Here is a 23606-nt window from a genome sequence, read left to right as displayed (position 1 = left end):
TCTGCTCTGATGTGTGTGTGACAGAGGCATTCGTGATCTGATGGTAGGCTCCATAATGGCCCTCTGCTGACCCTTTATCATGTCACGCTCCAGATGTGTCCTCAGGCTTGTGACGAAGAGGGTCTAGTCCCCTTTTCCGTCTTACTAGCGGGCGGCTTTTGCTCCAACACAGCCGCTAATTCACTGAGCCTTGTAATTACAGTCCACTTTCGTCACTTCTGCCCGCAGTTAGACAGGGAGCTGAGAAAAGGCTAAATTGGGGCACTGTTGGCCCGCTGGACAAAAGTACAGAATGTCAAATATGTTTACAGAAGAGTTAGTGCTGTCTGCTTGTTAAACGTTTCCTGAACAGCTATTCAGGGATGGTGCCTTGACCAAAAAAAGGACGCTTTTACTAAAATTAGTGAGCTTCAATTTAAATGGAATCTGTGATGAGTTGACTTAGTATTAGTTAAGCCAAAAATCAAAAGTCTTTTATTAATATTCACCCTCATAATTGTTTCAGTCCCTTAAGACAATCGTTAATCTTCAGAAAACAATTTAAGATATTTTAGGGGAAATACTAGAGCTGCTTCATCCTCTACAGACAAAAATATACCAATATACCTCCTCAAAATAGACCATATGCCTCAAGTGGTTCGATCGTAATATTATCAAGATAAGAAATGCATTTGTTGGCACATAAAACAACATTTCAAAAGTTTCTTCTCCTTGTGTCAGCACACGTTCAAGTGTCCCGTGTCATCTCGCCTCTTACAAATTATGTTGGATGCACCTATTCTTTGTTTAAACAGAGGGAGGTATACATCACTGCCTAGTGCTCATGAACCTGTGCAATATACTGACACTGTTAAATAAAGAACTTCTTTCCGTTTTATGTGTGAGCAAAAGTATTTTTGCAGGTTGATAATATGCTGATTAAAACACAAGGCATTTGGTCTGTTTTGGGGATTTTTTGGTACCTTTCTAGACTATCAGCATCCCAAATGGCACACTATACACTTATGCACTATGTACTTATGCACAAGGTGTCCGCAGGTTCTTAAAAAGTATTAAAAGTTGATAAATAAATTATGAGAAAATTAAGGCCCTTAAAAGGTATTTAAAAATCTTAATCCCATTTTTACGGGGTTTTAAATTTTGTTCAAGTATTGTTCAAAATATTTGACTGCAAAAAAAGCATAAATATATTTATTTTCCTCTATTGGTTCGGGCCGGTTGCGTCCGGCCAAGCTCCTCTGTCACGTAATTTGCAACTAACGCAGGAAGGTGTTGTGATGCTCTCCACGTGTAGTGAAACTAAAGAACAGGGCTATTTAATTGGCGGCCCACAAGGCAATTTGTTCCGTCCCTCCAAATAGTGTGACCAAGACATAAAAAAAAAAATTAGGTCAGTCGAAAAACGGCCGCTATATTTATGAAGTGATGTGCGTCAGTTCAAGACAGCAGGAGCTGCAGTTGAAGGCTGCACAGAGCGTGAGTCACCTGACATTAAGCGAGTGGCGCGAGCAGCCGAAAACATTTAGATACTAGGCTTAAAGGCTTCTCAGTGCCGCGTTTCTGTTGCACGGAACGAACCTGCTGCAACTAAACAAAGTTATGCCACCTGTGCTCTAGTTTAAAGTTCCGAGCTTATACAGAAGCTACACCAAGGCTAATACGCACGCACACTAGATTAACTATAGCAACGGGTCATTCACATACTGTGCCTTTTCCACGCAGAAGTTTGTTATTTACAATATTAGAATATATGCCAATATGCATGCGCAAGCGGAGCGTCACATTCACGCCTTTCAGACGCACAGAGTAAAAAACATCTCACGCCGTAGCTGAAAGAGTTGTGCGTGGCTTTCAGTGCAATGTAAACAAAAGATATGTTAGATTAATTATTACAAGTTATTAAAATGATTATGTATGGAAGAACACAGATGATCACAACAGTTCATTTAACAACTTGTATAAAGCTTAAATTTACATTAGACCTGATAACCGTGAAACCATGATTATTCTTTAGACTATATAATCGTACAACCAAAATCTATAATTGTTGAATCCATAATTATGCAGTTCAAAACACAACGCATGAATGTAAAGGGAGCCTACTTAAGCAATGCACTGCTTTTGTTGTGCTTTGAAATACAACATTTGAATGTTTGTAAAAAACCCACATTGTACAATGTAGTGTAGTTTCAAAATACAATTTTAATGTAGAAAAATACAACGTGGGTGTCTTAACGAGCAAAAATACAACATATGGGCTCTTATATGCTGTTGTGTAATCACTTATATTGCAAGTCATATTTCTCCCTCATTTGGGATGCTGTTCATGAACTGGCCCCCATGACAAACTAGTTGAATAGCCCTGCCATAGAGCAAAACAGACGACAAAATGGGATGATGCAAATACTCCTGGTTGGAGAAAGACGAGTTTAAACAGTGGCTGAAACCTGTCTCTGAAACAACCACGTAATTTATTCTTTCAAGGTTTGTTTCTTGCTAGCTTCTGTTTCTTCTGTTGCACGGTTCTGCTCCATTTATTTATTTAACTACAACTGTTTATTAACAACCGTTTATAAGGTTAAAGGTTTGATACAGATTAGAACTTGAAGTGGCGATGAGGTCTTAAAATATTCTGAGAAGGTCTTTAAAAAGTCTTTAAAAGGTATTGAAATTTCCTTTAGGATTCCTGCATATACCCTGTATGCACTTACACACTCGACAGCACATTATATGTATGTACTGTCGTTCCAAATGGAACACTAATGATTTTTCACTAAGCGAATTTCAAAATTCAAAAGTTTCCTGGATGACGATTGACGGTTGACAAATTAGTAAAATAAATGACCAAACTATAAAATAATACCTGGCATGAGTATTATCGCATTCACCATCGGAAGTTGGTATAATCACTCTTGTAGGAGAATTGTGCTTTCACAATCCAAAATAAATAATCAAACATCAGTGCTGAATGCTCCGCCCCTTTCGTTACGTAAGCAAAGCTGCATCTGTTAATTGTGAAGTGTCCAACATTACTGTGTTCTTTTCCCCGGTTGAAGAAGTGCATCAACTGGGAATTTAAAGTGCACTTTTTAGAGTTTAAGGTGTGAGCACTATTTACACTATTTATAATACAAAATGGTGTAGAATAATGCATTGAGACGCACCTTTTGAGTCACAAACTTTACTTTCTATGGAGGCTGAGGTAGCTTTTAAATTTCACCTAAAACATTTTAATTTAACAAGTTCATACTAGTTCTGTGTGCATCAGGAATGATTCAATACAATGTAAAATCCCACTTGATATTTAAGACTCCCCTTGTCTATATTAAAGCTCTCCAAGATGTTTTCCTGTGTAGACCCACTGTGTGATAGATGCAGTCAAACTCCTCTGGACTCCTATATCAAAGTCTCTGTGCCTTCTGTATGTTTACTCTCAGATGTGTTGGTTGGCATGCAGTTGTCGTCCCGCTCTCATTTTCGAGCCATAGTCAAATGACTTGTCTTTCAGCTCCGTGTCCCCCTCCAACCTGTGTCTGTTGTCATAATATACCGACATACAAAACAGTGGCCATGGAAACCAATTTAAACATAACCAATCTCATCACTGTAGCCTCTTTACCTTTTTCTGCTGCTTTTTGTTTTGTGTCTTTATTGATTAATATGCGACTGTGTAAGCATTACCAGTGGAGCTAAATGAGCTGTAATACAGTATACAGTTGCATTGCTAAGTAGCTGTAATTTTATGGCTCCCTGTGAAGTAAACTCACACCTGCTCAAGGTCAGAAACACTCTCACACACAGACAGATGGTGTAGCAATTTAAGTGTTGGCTCTAAGGGTACCATTGGAGAGCCGGGTGCAGAGAAGTTAAAGAAAAAAAGCTATTCCAACCACTTTGATCCCACCTAGCATTTATGAATTTGAATTGTCAGACCCCCTAGTTTTTCACGATTCTGCGAACAATGAATTAAATGCAAAATTAACAAAAGTCGCAAATTTTCGCGATCCTGCAAAAATGTTTAATTTAAATGCCAAATAATTGCAAAAAAATGTAAATAATCTCATAAAACATCAAATTCCAAACCATAAAATCAAAATTTTAATTAATTGTTATACATTTACTTATAGACGTTGCACATGCACCGATGTGATATATTTGAGTGTCTCGAAAAATGACATCTTACCTGCACCCTCACAATCATTACATTACATGACAGTTGGGGAGAATGTTTTGCACTGTAGCTTCTGCAGTAAGCAGACGGGTATGAAGTGTGAGTGACTTGCATGGGAAGTCAATGCAAAGATGTGATTGGACATCCTGTGGTACGAATTGGGCGTTTTGTGCATTTGACGCGCTTCAGACTGCAAAAAAGTTGGAGCAAACATCTAACAAAAGGAGCAATGGAACAGACAGAAAAACAAGCAGTTTACAATGATGGATATTGGTTCAAGGATGACGGCCGCTGGACATGACCGAAATGAAGGACACTATTTGTGCTTTACATGTATTGCTGGTAATTTGATGTGCGTCAAATCGACAAATGTTTTCATTTGACTCTTTTCCTGAAGTTAACGAGAGAAAACGCTTCCCTGCCCTCCAGATTCCAGATATTAATTGCAAAATTGTCCACAAATTTCTGGAAATTGCCACCACGAAATCATTTATATCACAAAAAAAATCACAAAATAAATCACAAAAACTAGGGGGTCTCAGTTGTGCATTATTAGTAGTGCTTACTATCCCAAGTATCACTTATGTTGTTCATACATTGTTTTATGGATTTGTACAAACCCCAAGCCAAATATGAAACTTCATGATGTAGCTCATCCAAGCATGATATGCGTCATAGACTTTAGTAATACTTTAAATGTTACAGAAGTGTGTTTTGCATTTTTTTTGGTAATACTTGGTAAAATGATCAGCCAAACAAGGCTTATGAATTGTTCGCTCGTCTTCAAATCTAGTCATTTGAATTTTATTTTCCATTATTAGGACATTTTGGAATGTCGATTTTGATTCATGGACTAATGAAAAGCTGTTTGATTTGGAAACAACTTCTGCAAAAGCTGTGCTTAATGCATCACAAACTTGTTGACGTTGGACAATAGGCCATTATTAGCCATGAAATTTCTCAGAAGTGTTGCTGATGTGACTTGGCCTTTTTGTCAGTACATCTTTAAAATCGTTCAGAACACCTTGGAAGTAACTTTTGGATGAGAGAGTACAAACTACAAACCCGTTTTGAAAACACAAACCAGAAGGCACACCAACAGGAAGCCACAAATGAGAGACGTTTAATCCTCATTAATTAAGTGTGTGTTTCTGTGTGTTTTGGGGTGACCTTGGCTATGTTGGTTAATGCCGACAGCTATTTTGTTATTACTCAGACCTGACCTCCTACTTCCCTCTGGGAGGCATGTTACACCTCATAAAGCATGCTTAAGTCCTGCTCCAGTTTCAAGGAGTGGAGCTTCCCATGCTCTGAAATAGCTTCGTCCTTGTCCCTCTGAGGGCTTGAGTTTGGCTGTGGTGTGTGTGAGCTGAGGGGGGGTTTATGAATCCTGCTGTCTTGCTCGATTGCTGTTGACAGGCTGCAGTGTGTCCCTGTCTCTTTGAGGCCTCAGATTAGCGCCCCTTATTCCCCTGCCGAACCCCCCCACCTGTCCGAGTCCCTCTCACATAGAGGTCACCCTGCATGCCGGCTCAGCGGCTGTGGGGTGTGTGTTTAAGGCTCGACTCACTGAGTAAACAGTCACTGTTATTATGACACTTCAGATATGTACAGTCTCTCCAGCTACCTGACACTGTCCGCACTGGGTTCGTAGGATGGATTTGGCAGCTTTCCTTAATCCTTGTTGGGGTATTTATTATTTTTTAAGAGTAAATTATCCCTAAAAAGAAAAAAAAAAAGAAATTGTGTCAATTTCTCACTTAGTTATTCATTGTAAAAATGCTGGGTTCCACACAATCGATCAATTTGTGTTGGTACAACATGAAGGAATTAAGTTAACTTATTCGCTTTTACAGGAAGTGAATTAGCTCATCTTAAATAAGTAGCTTGAGCAAACTGCAAACAATTTTTTTTATCTTTTTTTTTTGGCCGTTCAATAAATAGGTGCCTTATTTTCCTTTATTCCTTAATAAGTGCCTTTATTTTTTTGTTTTGGTTTCAACTGAAAATCCATCAACGTCAAGTGCCACTTTAAAGGGATAACTCACCCTTGAATGTGAATTTCCTCACCGATTAGTTACTCACACTAAAGAGGTTCTAAGCTTTTATTTTACTTTTATTTAACTATTATAATTTCTTGCTTCTGTTGGAAAAAAAAAAAAACAAGGTATTCTGAAGAATGTTGGAAAAAAGCAGCCATTAACATCCATAGCGATGCACATGTGGTATGTCAAGCTCATGTTTTCCAGGCGCCGCAAGTTGAAAAACAATCTAAACATTTCAGAATGCCGCAAACAAACCACGCGTCATGTGACATGAGTCATGGAATTACACCGAAATAAAGGTAGACTAATTACCTCCGATTATCGCTTTAAAGGGCACCTAGGTTATCCCTTTTTCAGATTTAATATAAGGGTTTTGCTTCTCCAGAATGTGTCTGTAAAGTTTCAGCTCATAACACCCATCAGATTTTATATTATACCTTTTATTAAATTCCTATTTACACATTTTTCACTGGGTGGTGGTTTTGGGGTACTGCTCCTTTAAGGCTAGTCCTCCCCGCCCACCGTTTCTACGTGCCTTTCTGCGTGCCTTAATCTCCTCCCTCGGCTGCGTCAGACAACAGACAGACTTTAAAGGAAGCAGATCTCGCGTAGCGTTTGTGAGAAATACTACAGTAAGAACTTTACCAATGTGTATTTGTTGTGCTGTTGCATCATAGAGTCACACAAAGTTCACATGCGCACACACACACACACACTGCAGCAGACACACACAGACAGACAGAGCGCCCGTTTAGCTTTGCAAACAAATGTGACGGGATACAGGTTAATCTCCACTGCTGTATGGATATCTGTTATGTTAATGTACAAAATAAACCTGATTTAACGTCCACAAATCGGGATTGAAGCGTCTTCCTTTATAATTGTTCTGACACGCGGCTGTGCTGAAGTGAATCTGAAGTAAATCGCTGTAATTCATTACACACGTGCACTGTTTTAAAACATTTTAAACATGTGAAACTCACTCTTGATCACATTTGATGATGATTGATGATCCTAGCGAACTGGTCACACCTTTTATTCCCGGTTGCTTTGAGCACGTCTGGTCTTGTTGATATGATTACACACGTGACTACCGGACGTGTTAATAGGCACAGCTGTCAATCAATTCGGAAGGCGGGGGGACCACACTCCTACGTAAAGTTGCGGTCGATCTGAAAACCGCTCCAATTGGTCCACCGTTTTTATGTTGCTAAATTGAAAAAAAAAGACTGGGTGTGTTTATATCACCCCAATATGACGGTCTATACACCATACATGCACATATGTCTGTCCAAACAGCTTGAAAAGTAGATTTTTCACCATAGGTGCCCTTTAACAAATCCAGATACAGAGCCTCTCTCAGTGATGATCTTTACATCACATATCCAACCCACGTTCAACCTGACATCAGTGCACTTAGTTAGCCCAACACAGGCTAGAATAGGCTGAAAAATAAAATAAATGAAGGAATAAATAAATAAACAAATAGTGAAGCAATCAAACAAAACATGTTTATATAGGAATTTTGGGAGGGAAAAAAGTAAAATCTTTACACATCAATAATTCTAATAAATATATACTAATAATAATATTGTATAATAATAAACTTTTTTATGTTCACTATAGTTATATGGAGCAATGGCTATTTTTTATATTGTATGATGTCAAATATCTACTTGTACTATGTTTTTGATCAACTAAACATTGAGCATAAAATATTTAATTCCAAAAGGTAAAAAAGAGACTCCAGTTGATTTCAGTTGCAGCAAACCTGCATTCCCCAAATGAGCTCCAATGCTCAAACCACACTTTATTAATTTCTTTTTTGTAATCCTGTTTATTTTTTTGCTCTTGCCTCTTTTATGCATTCTTTTTTCTTTATGCTACGCTTCCACCTCCCTCTGTCTGCCCTTAATTTTTTCCTTTTGTCTGCCTTTTTATTTTTCTCTGACAGCTGTGGTTTACATGGCTCTCCCTCTGCAGCTGGACAACCCCCCCCCCCCTCCCTTCTCTCTTTTTCTCTCTCTCTCTCTCTCTCTCTCTCTCTCTCTCTCACTCGCTCTCTCTCGTCACACAGTCCAGTGGTGATTAAGACTATTAGGCCTTATAATGACTCTGCTGGTGTGTGGGTTTGGAGCCCCATTTCAGTGCAGCTAATAGACCTCTTAGCCAATTATCCTCCATTTAGAAGCAAATCACAGAGGCTTTTTCTCTCCCCTTTGATAAATGTTGAATTACTGAATAGATTTGCTAATTAAATTCTTTGTGTGTGTTGCATGTGCGAGTCCTCATGTTCGTGTGTTGGAGTTTACATGTTGGTGCTTGCTTGTTTCCGTAGTATTTCTTGCTGTTAGATGTATATTCACCAAAGTGAGTGGGTTTGTTTGACGTTCCAGTTTGACCGATTTGAAACTGATATTGTTCTCCACTTTCTGTGTTTAGTGTTTATTGTGTTTCCCGAGTGACATGCGGTCTTTTGTCTCCCGCAGATTTTGATGCACACCAAAGAAATGGTACAGAGGGTGAGTCATGATTAGTGTACGTTACAGTAATAATTAAGCGGCACTTGCCGTGTTTGTTATTTGTAAGCGGTGCGTGGGTTTGATGGTTTACTGCTCTCCCTCAGATGAATCTGGAGGTCATATACGGGGACACTGACTCCATCATGATTAACACCAACAGCACCAATTTAGAGGAGGTCTACAAACTGGGAAACAAGGTACTGTACATTTGGGGAGGAATATGCTTTATTAAAAGGGACAGTACACCCAAAAGTGAGAATATAGTCACTCTAATGATACCAAACACAAATTAAGATACTTTGAGGAATGTTACAAACCGGTAACCACTGACATCCATAGTTCGAAAAAAAAATTATTTGGATGTCTATAGCTATATCTCCATCCAAAGATGCTACTAAAATGTATGTGCAAAACTGAAATATTACATAAAAGACCTGTAAATAAAGCATTGTTTCCATCCAATGAGCCAAAGAAAACAAAATCATCACTCCATTGTAATCTGGCACCAAATATCAAAAAGAAAAACAGAATTTGCTGTGGTAGAAGCTGTTTAAGTCTTTTTTTCGTTGGCACACAAAGAACATGCAGTGTCTTTTGGAGGCCTGAGATAGCTCTTTGGGGGCGCAGCCACTCAGAAGATTTCTGGGAGTTAATAATACTGAAGCACTTCGATGACGAACATTGGCTAAGACATTAGAATGACCAATGCACAGGGTTCATACGATCATGGAAAACCTGGAATAGTCATGAAATTTTGACATGGCATTTTCCAGGCCTGAAAATGTTTTGTAAAAACAGAAAAACCCACAAAGTTTTGGAAAAGTCATGGAAATGAGTTTAACAAATATCTGTATACTTGAATTAGGGCTGCGCGATATTTGAAAAATCTGACATTATGGTATTTTGTATTTCTGGGATGTATATTGTGATGTGAAAAGAATTTCTCCAGATGATTTAACAGGTTTATTTGGATTGATTGGGGGGATTTTGTAGAGGAGTGAATCTCAAATAATATATAACAAATAAATTACAAGCATAGATAAATAGAGTAAAGATAAAAGTGAATTATAGCTTTCAGATATTCACTTCAGGTACAGATATTGAATAATCAACATTGCATAGTCTTCAGTGTATATTATATAATCTTTTACAAAAGTTACAAAAAATGTCTTGTGGCTGCATGTTTTAAAATTTTAAATATTGAAATGTTCAGTCAGATTTAAAGGTACTCACTATTTACTCACACTTCACTTGTTTCAATACTATAGGAGTTATTCAATTATATTCTTTTGTGTTCATTTAAAAAGGAAAACTCAAAAGTTTGAAACAAGTGAAGGGTGTAATGAAAATGGTAATTAATTTTTGGATGAACTATCTCTTTAAAAATGCATGCAGATCATAAACTTTTACTCCATTATGATTAAACTATAATCCCAACATTTCATATCCTGCGATGTGACATTTGCGGATGCACACATTGCGATATCGATGCTGAAACGATATATTGTGCAGCCCTAACTTGAATATAGGTTAGTTACTACTTTTCTGTCCTTGGCCAAAAACTTGCTCTCACATTGTTAGTGTTAAATAAGTCCTTTTTAAGTCGAAATAAATAAATGTCAAATTTTCCCTCACAATTTCTATCCAATCACCAATAGAGGAGGTGTCATGCTTATACCGGTATCTGGTAATACTCTTTTTGCTTGCCACACTTAATATATTTACAAGGTAAAAATTAATTATTTTATACTTATTTTTTTAACAGGATTATATAATTTGTTTTATTAATTCATTAAAATCCAAAATGTTCTTTACTTTATATACTTTTACAAAGTAATCTCGAATTTGCAGATAGCTGTAAAAGTCTTTGTTCAAATTATTCAATTTTTTTCTGAAAAACATTTAAATTGTCCTTGAGCCTTGAATGTACATAAAGCAGTTAATCTTTGATTTATCCATCTCTTAAAACTGGCATTATTAAGATCCGGTTTAAAGTTATGGTCCATCACATGATTTCTTATAACAAAATCTCATGACTTTTTTTTTCTTTTTTTAATGCGCATTCTAGAATTTATTTGGTAAATTATTCCATTGTAGTTTTTGCTTTTTTTTTTAAAAATTTTAAATAGATTAAAAGGTTGTCCGCGTAAGTTTTCTTTTAATGCACATTTTCTAAATCAAGCAATTTTTTTAGACAATCCAAAATGCACATAAAATAACTGGATGGAAAATAGCTAATGACTACCAGATTACAACATTATTGAAAAATATCTTTCTTTGCATTAAACTCAAAACAGGTTGGGAACAAGTGGAAGGCGAGTAAATAAATTGTCTTAATTTCGGGATGAACTGTCTCTAAAAAATAAAATAACAAAAAAAACTATATATATATTTTTTTTCATTAAATGGGCTTATTCAGCTAATCTCTGGGCTGACATGAGCACTTTTAGGTTTGCATAGATCAGGGATCACCAAACTTGTTCCTGTATGTCCGGTGTCCTGCAGATTTCAATTCAAACACACCTGAACAAGCTAATCAAGGTCTTACTAGGTATACTTTAAACACCCAGGCAGGTGTGTTGAGGCAAGTTGAAGCTAAACCCTGCAGGGCACCGGACCTCCAGGAACGAGATTGGTGACCCCTGGCATAGATCATTGAATCAGATTAGACCGTTAGTATTTCACTCAATTGACCAAAGAGTTTTGATCATTGTCCTATTTAAAGCTTGAAACTTCTGTAGTTTTTAAAGCTATTTTTAGTTCGATGCGACTAGGAACTATACACTCATTCTAGCATAATAATCAAGGAACATTGCTGCCATACCATGTCTGAAGTGTCTAAAAATCTGCTAAAATTGTGCCTGATGCAGCCATGATGTTTTTGAATGAGATGCTAATGGTCTAATGCGATTTATAAATTTATGCTAAACTAAGCTAGAAGTGCTCTTGTTAGAATCGGAGATCGGCTGAATGGATTAGAAAATGGCAAAACTTAAATGTTTACCTCTAGGGGCGCTGTAAATTGAGCCTTTTTATAGTGTTGCTTGAATGATTGAAACATTACTGGATAATCCATGTGTCTGTCTGTGTAGGTGAAAAGTGAGGTAAATAAACTCTATAAGCTCCTGGAGATTGACATAGATGGCGTATTTAAGTCCCTTCTGCTGCTAAAGAAGAAGAAATATGCAGCACTGATGGTTGAGCCTCAGGGTGACGGCAAATACACCACCAAGCAAGAGCTCAAAGGCCTGGACATTGTGCGTCGAGATTGGTGTGACCTCGCCAAGGAGTGTGGAAAGTCAGTGCACTGAACTACAGATCATTAGCTCCATTAGTCTTTTAATACAGACAGCAATAAAGTAGCAGTGTTCTTATTCATATGCATACTGTATTTTGACATATCTTTTCCTTTTCACCTAGTTATGTTATTGGTCAGATTCTGTCAGATCAGAATCGGGATACCATCATAGAGAACATTCAGAAACATCTGATTGAAATCGGAGAGGAGGTGGCCAACGGCAGCACCCCACTCAACAAGTTTGAGATACACAAGGTAAAGGCCTGAATCAGGATTATTATTATTATTTATATTAGCAATATTATTTGATTTTGGTTTGTTTGACTATAGTGTCCTATGTAATTTTAGCAAAAGATTCCTATTGTATATTTTGACTATAATTTACAGAGGACACTTACTAAAGACATTTAGGCCAAGTTCACATGTACACTGGTGTTTTGAGTTTTACCTGGTTTTCTTTTTATAAAAAAAACTCTCCGTTCACATAAACACACAAAAATGCGCTATGATGCATCTTAAGGGCATGCCGAACCAACAGACTGCGATTAGAAGCCTTTTATGCTGGGTTAACACCAAATGGGCAATTAAGTGTTTTTGCATGTAAATTGCATGCAAGTCAATGTAAATGTTAGAACAGGTGGAATACAGTCCCACAGTGCGAACAATGTTGAATACGCAATGCATAATTTGCCTCATTCACATCTTCCATGTATGATGTGAGCCCATGTTTTATCAGAGTCCTATCACGAATTATATTTCCTTGTTTTATAGCAAATTAGTCAATGGCTCTAAAGAAACGTCAGAATCTAAGAAGGATTCTTGGTGTACAGATTTACAATATGACCTGACAGATTTAGAATGGAGCCAAATATGTGTTAAAGCCCAGAACTTGTCAATTAATACTAGATTTAAAATGATCCAATATAACTGGGCAATGCGCACTTATATCACACCTGAAAAACTAAACAAAATTAACCCAAACATCCCAGATATATGTTTCAAATGCCAAAAACATAAAGGAACATTCTTTCATTGTATCTGGGAATGTGAGGTGATTAAGATTTTCTGGCAAAACGTAGTAACATTAATCTCCTAAATTATTTTAAAACCAATTCCAGTTACACCTTAAATATGTGCGTTGGGTTTATTTCCAGTAAGTTTGTCATTACCAGGTTATAAATCTAAAACTATTGATATGTGTTTTGTTATTGCAAGGCGTTTGATAGCACTCTATTGGAAGAACATAGAAAGTCCATCGATTGATCACTGGCTGAAAGATTTGACACATTACATTGCACTGGAAAGAATCACCTACAGTATATAGGGCAAATTAAAGGAGTACCATAAAATTTGGGATCTGTTTATACAATTTTTGGGTCATAACTATACAATGGCACAAGCAAATACCTCTCACGCTATTAGTTAATTGATTGATATATGTATATGTGTATTTTTCTTATGTGGAATACAGTATATGTTTTTCTTTGCCTTAGCCCATGTATAACAATACATTTACCTGTTGAACTGAATATGAATGCTTTGGGAGAGGGAGGGGGGAAGAGTTAAAATGTAAAAAAAGTGTATTTTCATGCTAAATTTCAAATGTTTTTTCTACAATAAAAAATGCTATGATGTGAGCCCAGCCATGTTGGCCAAAAAGGAGAAAACAATGTGCATGCTGACATCGAGGTGAAAACTCCAATTTTAGTGTCCATGGGAGCACACTGTACTCGGAGTTTCGGAAAAACTTCATTCTTGCTGAAGTTTTCAAAAAGTTTTGGTTTCAGTAATCTGATACTGTTTTCTTTTGTGTGGTCACACAGCAAAACTGCATAGAAAAAGTGTGGATTTGAAAATACCTGTATTTATGTGGACAGGGCCTTAGTTTAACAATAGCTCGTGTGGCAAAAAAATCTTGTCGCCATATTTACAACATAATTAATTTGAGATATTAATCATAATTTTAATATGCAAACATGTATTACGGCACCAAAATATACTCATTAAGTTTCATTTTAAGTCTATAGTTTGCCACTGTCCTTCAAGCCTGTGAGTTTTTAAAATGTTTTAATGTATTTATTTTTTTTACTTTTTTTTTAAAATGAAATAAAAGTATTATTTAGTATAATAACTTAATCTTTTAGTTAAATTATTGCTAAAAATATATCAGTTACACTGAATAATGAAACATTATTCAGACAGCAATGTCTTGACGTTTTATTTTCAGCACATCTTTGACTCGTATATTACTAAAATAATGCTATTGGATATATGGAAATCATATGAAGACTAAAAGGAGAATAAATACTTTTATTTACCATGAATACAGTCAGTAAATAATACCTAAGCTCACTGTAAATGTATTAATATATATGTATATTAATAATGTTACAAACACTTTTTTCTTTCATATGAATGCCATTCTTATGAACTATTAATCAGAAAGTGTATTAATAAGTAGTCTTTTTGTTTCAGTCTCTGACAAAGGAACCTCAGGACTACCCTGACAAGAAGAGTCTCCCTCATGTCCACGTTGCTCTTTGGATAAACTCCCAGGGTGGGAAGAAGGTTAAAGCGGGCGACACAGTTTCTTATGTTATCTGTCAGGTGAGCAGCCCGTGTATTTGCACCTCTTGCTCCCTAAACTAACAGTATAACCCACACTAACGGTCCTGTCCTCTTTTTTTTTTTTTTTTTTTTTTTTTTTTTTTTTTTAGGATGGTTCAAACTTGGCTGCCAGTCAGAGGGCATATACCTTGGAACAGCTACAGAAACAGCCAGGACTCAATCTGGACACACAGTACTACCTGTCCCAGCAGGTGCACCCTGTGGTCGGCCGAATCTGTGAGCCTATTGAAGGCATTGATGCAGTGCTTATTGCTACATGGTTAGGTAAGACTGTCCAACTGGAAATGTGTTTATTATGTTTTGCCTAAAAGCACCTTTGAACTGAGAACAGTTTTGCCATGAATAGAATTTGTATTCCTAATTTATTCTGCATAATTAAATTAATGTAATTCTTAGATTAAAGGGGTGGTCCACTACAATATCATATTTTAAACTTTAGTTGATGTGTAATATAGCTGTGTGAACATTAACATCTCTGGATGTAATGCACTTAAAGTTCAATGCAAACAGAGACATTGGCTTTTACAGAGTTAGCTTAGCGAAGCCTACAGCGATCGAACTTTGGGGACTACAAAAAAATGCATCCGGGCTAGTGAAATCACAAGAGTTTCCGGTCATGTGTATTCACCACGTGCAGCGAAGGGGCGTGGCCAGAGCTGCTGTAGCGTTAAAGCAGAGAAAGCTAATATGCCGTCCAAACGCTGCTATTTCCACACAGCCTGTTCTGTTTCTGTATTTGGGCTTCCAAATGACACGATACAAAGACAGAAGTGCTTACAATTTAATTTAAATTACATTGTTACATTGAATTATTAAAAAAAGATATAGCTAGCATTTGGCAAAGGACAACTTCCAGAATTTCTCCCAGTTCAGTACTGGATTTGGCTAAAAACTCCTCCAATCGATGAAGCTGTGGATTGTGAGCCACAACCTGTAAGTATTTTATTTTGTTAAAATTGATCAATTACATACATAGTTTCTAGCGCTAATGGTATGTTGTAGCGAGGATGTAAAATAACAGGAAATGCTGTTTGGCACTGTTAACAATTTTGCTACAACTTCATATCAGTCAAACCGCTGTAAACAGCCACAATCTTCAGCAGCGCTTGCAGTGTCTCTATGCGGCCGCTTTCCATGCATTCTACATCTCAAATAACCAACTCGCTAAAGATATGTAAATGTTTTATATTACTTACACATGCTTATACCGAATATATGGGAAGGACACTTGTCAGAATGTATTTTAGAGAGCAGGCTTAAGGTTCAGCTGTGTTCTCTTCATTTTCTGTCTGATTCAGGCAAACATACCGCTGTTTACACAGTGCAAAAGCGTGTGTTTGTAGGGGGCGGGATGTGGAGCCGATCCGCGAATCACAGCACATTATGTTAGCTGATCAATCAGAGCCTCTTGAGGGTGGGCTTTCTAAGGGACTTGGAAATATGACGTTTTCATGTTAGCAGAGTAGCTGTATATAATAAAAGTGAGATATATGAAAAAAGTATTTTCTACAAGTGAAGCATGAGCGCACATTGCTTTGCATCTTATACACAACCAACCCTTAAAAATACACTGTGGACCACACCTTTAACAAACAATTTATTTACATTAATTTGTTTTAAATCCGCTGCGTAAAACATGTGCTGGATAAGTTGGCGGTTCATTCCGCTGTGGCAGCCCCGGATTAATAAAGGAACTAAGTCAAAAAGAAAATGAATGAATGAATTTGTTTTAAAGTTTAAATGAGAATTTATTTATTTTTCTTCATTTAAATATTTTAATTTATACGTTTATTTTAATTTAATTAATTTATATTTTTTACACTTTCAGTTTATGAAATTTATTTATTTATTTTTTTTTAGATAAATTTACTTTAGTTTCATATATTTATTTTATTTTTCTTAATATTCTGCATTGGTTTTTATTTTATCCACTTATAACTGACCTGTTAAGGTTGTTGAACTTTCTTAGATGTATTTATTTGACTTTTTTGTATTGTTTTATTGTTTTCTTTTTTATCCCACTGGTGTTTTTTTTTTCTTTAAATGAAAAGCTAAAATAAATAAATGTATTTCTTACATTATAACTTAATAATTGAAAGTTATTTTTTATTTTATTTCTGTGTAAGATTCATTTATTTGAATTTAATCTTCATGAATATTTTGTTTAAAATTGATCTCCTTTTTAGTTGATTGTTAGGTTGACAAAGGTTTTTAAATAGAATTTATCTTTACATTTGTGTATTTAATTTTTATGTATTACCTTTTTTATTGTAAGTCCATATATATAAACTTGGGTTATTTTCTCTCATTTCCTTTTCCTGTTTAGATTGTTAGTAAACATAATATTTACAGCATTTAGAAATTTCAGCTACATATTATTTTCTTTAGCCTAGCAGCTTGAGACCACATTTACCCCTCTAGATGATAGTTAAGTAAAAAAAAAGCAAGTGTATGAACCCTGGCACTTTGTCTCCATGACAACACACCCTGCTTGTTTGGTATCCTGCAGTTGGGTCCAATACTCTCACACTAATTCAATCTACCCACCATGTCACCAGACCCAACTAGCGGGTTTCCCTAATTACCAAACCATTAGCAACACATTTCTACCACAGTCGCTTCCAGAATATCTCGCTCAACTGCTTCTCACATAATCCTGTACAACAGTCCCGCTATACACGCCACAATCAGTGTCCATTCCTAACTCCACTTCACGCACCATCCTGTGCCCTTGGCGAGGCATGGCACATGTTTGCCTGTAGATGGCAGCAGCACTCGGGCATCAGCGGCCTTGGATCCTCAGAGACGCCGGTTAATCCCCGAAGTCTCATAGTCAACACTTACTTATGTGCTCATTTATTCACTTAGCCAAATTACCCAGGGGGACGTAGGCTGTTTTTCCGTGCTCTAGTAGTGTTCGGTGTCACCTGGGGGGATTAAATGGAGATTCAGCTGCTGTCTCTTAATGATTTGATGATCTCAGCTGCCTGGGAAAAATCGGATAGCTGTGCTTTCTCTACCCCTCCTCTTTCCCCTTATTATGTTTCCAGTTTATTCTTATCGTTTGCGAGTCTCCCTCCTCTTGCCTCCTGCAGCCGTGCCATCTTCTCTTTCCTCCCGTCCCTCCTTCTCTCTTTCCCTCTCTCTCCTCTTTCAGCTGTAGGCCTCTTTCCATCACTGTGTTTCAAATGTCCATAAATACATCCATGGGGAAGTCAGAGTTTGTATGGCATTATCATTAGGCCCAGACGGATATGTGTCCACAGAAACGTCCCTGCTGAACTCGCCGATTGTTGACCCCGTCATTACATCTATATTAATTAATTAATTTATTTATTTATTTTTGGTGACTTTTAGATATATTTATTTATTGTGATTTTTTTTTTTCATATATTTATTTGTTATATTGAACAATATGTAAATGTTTTGATTATTTGTGTACTTTTATGTACGCAAAAAATACACATTGTGGTTAGAGGATTCTCACCCAATAGAATAACAAAATAAATAAATGTATGTTATGATATGTTAGATTAGATTAGATTCAACTTTATTGGCAATACACATGTACATGTACAAGTACAAGTAAACAAAATGCTAACCAGGAGTGCAATAGTAACAAGTGCAAGATATAGGTATAAGTTATATAAAGTGCCATTATGGAAAAACAATGGGTAATATTTTCAGATGGATGTTCTATGAACATAATATACAGGTTTTATTAACTATGATCAGAGATTTACAATAGATGAATATATGTACAGGTTAGGGTTGTGGCAATACCATTAGTTTATCTTTTGAAACTATACCAGCTGAAGTATCATGATACCAAATAGCATTGCAATACTACTCAAATTGTAAAGAAAATTGTAATAAACACTGTATTTTAGATGTTATAGTAGGACTACTTGAATTTAATTCATAATTCCCTCATTAGAAAAAAAATATTATTTGCACGTCACTTCACCTAAAATGCATTAGTTGTTTTTGTAGATAACTGACCAACAAAAATACATTATAATAAAGATAAAAAACATGCCAAACAAAATTACAGAGCATTTTTCCAACAAAATTAGGTTATGTGAAGTGGTCAGATAATGTTTCCTGTTGCTATTTTGGGTTTTTCATCTATTGTTAATTCCATCTTATCAGGTAACCATCCAAACTAATGAAAAATTTCACTTTGTGAGTCGTTCTTTTAAAGAGATTGTTGCTGTTGTTGTAGTTTCTGAATCATATTTACAGGAGCAGAAATGAACCGATTCAGGTGTGTGTTTGAAACGTCAGAAAACATCAGAAAATGTGCAACCTTAAAGGGCTCCACAGAGTATTAAAATAATACGGTCTATTGTTCTCTAACGTGTGAGCATTTTAGCGACTTTTTCACATGCAACATTATTGTAGATATACCAATAATGACGATACTACCCTTTACAAGCCACAGCGGCACCACCAGTATTTTGGAGCCATAGTATCTGTAAATCGTACAACCCTAGTACAGATTGCTATTAATAATCAGAAGTATGCAGATAGATATGTACATAATTACAAACGCATATGTACAGTGGGTATGTACAATTCAAGATGAATTAATGCAGCAAAGTGCAATGACTATGTACAGTTTAAATGTGCAAATGTTAAATAGTGCTGTGATTATGGAGAGTATGAGGAGTCTGTGTAACATTGTAACAAATGTTACAATGTATATTCAGTTATTTTGCACTGTGTAAAAACAGCAGCCTTTTGTTTTTGCTGATTCGTTTCAGAATGAATTGTGGGTTTAACTTTAGCAAAGTCCATGTCAACTGCCGAAATTAAATTTGTCTGATACAATTTCACAACAGCAATCCAAAAAATACTGTTGACATTTGTTTATAATGATAAAACAATATTACAGCAGCTCCAAAGAAGGCCACTATAAATAAACAGAGCTACTGTCTGTTCATTCTGATAGATACCTAATATGACTGGAGTCCTCTAACATAAACCAGAACACTGACCAATGAGGTGAGATTTTACCTGCACATAGTCTGGTCAGTTTAAAAACATTGACTTTTGAAACCCAGCTAAACCAAGATATTACTGTTGCACAGAAAGCAATTAATCTACAGCTGTAAAAATTCTTTAAAAAATGAATGTAGTTTACTAAATACTGTATGAACATGTCTCTGATGCTTTGAAATTTACACAATATTGCAATTGAACTTAACTTCTTTTAAACACAATGCCTCAATCAAAAACAAGATTTATTCTTTCCCCACCAGCATTTAAAAAAATCACAAGCCAATTTTGATGATTTTTCACCTAAGTTTGACCACAGAATATTTTCTGCTAAAAATAAGCAAATTTTACCAAAAGAAACAGTAAGTCTGGCCAAGTAATTAAAATTAATAGTATGTATGACAACCTAAAAGTGCATTCTGGAAATTACAAATAATTCTGCATATTGTGATATCTTCCTTATACTGTACATTGAATTTCCAAACTTTGCTCCATATCTTTATCCAGAAAAGGCACAAAAGTGGCATCTGCAGTATCACAATCATCACAGCACCAGTGTTTTGCAGCACTTTGCATGAGTACCTACCAAAGAGAATATCTGCATTAAATTGAATGATTAGTTTTTCATATCAAAATGGCAGTGCTAAGCAAAGATTTGCCTTGTGAGCAGGCAGAAAAACAAACTATTGAATTGCATGTGGATGGCAACTTTTATTTGAATCGTAATCTTTGCACTTTGGTACAGCGCAGCTAAGTATAAATACCTTGATTTGGAAGGTTTCTTTGAACGTGACTTATATTAGTAGGTGGATGGTAGATTAATTTTTGTGGCTGTCCAAACACATCCCAAACACATGAGTGTTTACACTACAAAAAGCAATCTGATCAAATAGGTTTTTGACCAAACCTGGAAGTTGTCAAAAGTGGAAGAGCATTTTAGAGCGCCTGATTTTAATGTACTTCAGCATAACCTGCATGCTTGAAAACTAGTTTTAAATGCTGACAAAACAAAACTCATGTTGTTTCATAATTCAAAACCAATCCATCAAAGCCTCTATTAATAAACTTAAGCAATAAGTTTCACTACATTCTCTTTAAAAAATTTAAATGGTTTGGAATTTAAATTGAGTTCTGTAGATGTTCTGACCAGTTGTAAATGTAATTTTATGTGTGCACTGATGATGAATGATATCTGTTATTTGTTAAACCACATGAGCGGTGTACTGTTAAAGTTGTCCAGGATGCTCTTGTGAAAGGGATTTTTAATTTCGTGATAAAATAAACGCTATATATAATATACCATTAAAGCAAATGCGTTTAGCATTGTCCACTTCAGATTCAGTATTCAGATTAAGAAAAATGCTTCTTAATTATATAAATATGTTGTATTGTGGTAGTATAAATATTCTGGACAACGTGTACCATCATTTCCTAGGCATTTAACTGTAAATAGGAGCTTTTTCCTTAGATTGCCTTTTTAAATAAAGTGATTTACATTGTGAAATTCTTACTTTTACTTTATTTGTTTTTTATTTCAGGTGTTTTATATAATGAATTTTATTAATTTCATTTATTTTGCAATGTAAAAAAGTACTTGGTAGTAAGTTAGCTATTTTGTCAATTTTATTTTAAGTTGTATATGTGTAACTGTTTAATTCATGCTTTTCATGGTGTTTTATTTATATATTTTAAACTTTAATTTTGATTGTTATCATTACAATATTGTTTCTCTGTTACTTTTTTGCTATTTATGTGGAGACTTTTGTGACAAAATCTTTGGAATTATGCGAAATGATTTTGGGAGTATCATAACTAAACTTAATGTATGAATTAAAATAATACCTTATCTTTTATTTAAAATGTTTTTATTTTACAATGTTGTACAAGTTTACAATGCAATTCCAATTAGATCCACTTATTTAGTAAACAAAGCAAGTCTCATATAATATATCTACTAAAATTACTTTACAAACTGTATTGTCATATGAACAAATCATATGAGCATTTTCATATTAGTCAATCATATTACTGAAATTAATTTAAGAACTGAATAAATATGTTTACACACATTTATACAATAAAGTAGACCTACTTATAACTATTAATTTAATTATTTGTTAAACCACATGAGCGATGTATTGTTAATCTTGGCCAGGATGCTCTTGTAAAAAAAATGTTTTATTTTTTTTTTATCTCAATGTAAAATTTTTATTGTAAAATAAAGGCTATAATAATAATAATAATAATAATACACAATTAACGCAAATATTTAGCATCGTCCTCTTCAAATTAAGATAAATACTTAATAGTATAAATATCTTGTAACTTACTAGTATAAATAGGCCTTTATAATATATTCTGTAGAACATGTTACTTTATTTCTTTTGCTATTTTGATTCTAAATATGAACTTTTTGCTGTGATTGCCTTTAAGAAAAAAATCACATTGTGAATTTCGTCTTATTTTTATTCAATTACTTTAATTGTTTTGTAGGACTCGACCCAAGTCACTTCCGAGCCCAACAGCAGCAGCAGCGCGAGGACGAAGCGGACAATTTTCTAGGTGCTCCAGCACAGCTCACAGATGAAGAGCGTTACCGAGATTGCGAGAGGTTTACCTTCACTTGCCCTGACTGTGGAACCGAAAACATCTACGACAACGTGTTTGAAGGGACGGTGAGTTATCAGCACTCAAATTCACATCCATTAGCAGGCCTGATCTTATCGGTCAGCGAAATGCCAAGCAGTCCATCCCGATTTGTGCATTTCTCGCTCTTCAGTTGCGTCCTACCTCAGCTTCCTGTTAAATACCGTGTAATGACAGGTAACAATAAATTTGAGCGGCACAGGTGATTGCTTCCTTTGCTTCGTGCTTTTACCGGCCTATTAATTTCAAAGCCACATGCTTTATTTATAGAGGCTTGGCAGAGCAGGGCAATGGTTGTGGGGCGGTGCATGTGGTTTTGTCAGGGTGTATTCCTGGAGCTCTTCAGTACACAGGATGTCCGTCATACTCCGGGTCGAGGTCAGCCGGGGCCAGAGGAGCGTGTGTAATCTGCCTCTAATTAAGGGTCTGCACACACACAGGCTTATGCACAGCTTTCTCTTGTCCAAGACTCATAAAAAGTGACATTGACCCCCCCCCCCCCCCCCTCTCCTCTAAGCTGAGCTCTGTCCTCCTAGTCGTTTGAAGATTTTGCACTGTATGGGCCAGGGAAGGCTTGGAATTTTTTGATGGTATTTGTTTGTATCATTACTTTGTCATGCGTTTTAAGCCATTTTGGGGTTCAATTAGGGTAGATGCAATATTTATATTGTAAATCTGCAGCTCTGGATGTGGTGTTTTTGCTGGAGGTTGCACCTCTAGAATAGTCAACTAAACTTAAATATTAATTCAAATTTAGTTTTAGTTTATTTTTTATTGGTGTATTTTTGCATTTACAATCTTTTTTTAATTTAATTTTGTTTTAAATTTCAGGTATTTCATGTAATTAGTTTTATTAATTTCGGCTATTTTGTGTTATTAATTTTATTACTTTGTAATAATTTTTCATTAATTATTAATTTTATTAATAAATATTAAATAATAATAAATGAGTCATTCATTGTGAAAATATATTTTTTTAATTTGTCAAATTTATTTTAATTTGTATTGATGTAATTATTTTTAATGATGCTTTGATTGTTTTGTTTTTTTTTTGTTGCGTTTTTTGTTTTTTAATATCATCATTATACCTGGAGGAAACTCACGTGAACACAGGGAGAACATGCGAACTTCGCACAGAAATGCCAACTGATCCAGCTGGGGCTTGGACCAGCGACCTTCTTGCTGTGAGGTGACAGTGCTACCCACTGTGCCACTGCGCCGCCCTCTGCGGGGACCTAAAGTCTTAAAATGTCTTAAATTTCAAAAACAATGACTTATGTTGCAGCAGGTCTTAA

At 35.6% G+C, this 23606-nt stretch overlaps 1 protein-coding gene across 1 annotated transcript in view; it reads left to right on the top strand.

The window, feature by feature from the left end:
• pola1 (polymerase (DNA directed), alpha 1) overlaps positions 1 to 23606 on the top strand; it is a 90112-nt gene that overhangs the window by 31508 nt on the left and 34998 nt on the right. The window contains exons 27-33 of the mRNA XM_056450642.1: positions 8706 to 8738; positions 8843 to 8935; positions 11831 to 12036; positions 12159 to 12291; positions 14512 to 14643; positions 14754 to 14928; positions 22159 to 22340. Coding sequence (XP_056306617.1) covers positions 8706 to 8738; positions 8843 to 8935; positions 11831 to 12036; positions 12159 to 12291; positions 14512 to 14643; positions 14754 to 14928; positions 22159 to 22340 — 954 coding nt within the window. The remainder of the gene's footprint in view (positions 1 to 8705; positions 8739 to 8842; positions 8936 to 11830; positions 12037 to 12158; positions 12292 to 14511; positions 14644 to 14753; positions 14929 to 22158; positions 22341 to 23606) is intronic.

The sequence above is a fragment of the Danio aesculapii genome, chromosome 24 (genome assembly GCF_903798145.1).
Source record: "Danio aesculapii chromosome 24, fDanAes4.1, whole genome shotgun sequence".
NCBI classification, from domain to species: domain Eukaryota; kingdom Metazoa; phylum Chordata; class Actinopteri; order Cypriniformes; family Danionidae; genus Danio; species Danio aesculapii.
The sequence above is the reverse complement of the archived record's forward strand: the minus strand, read 5'-3'. Positions and strand labels throughout refer to the sequence as shown.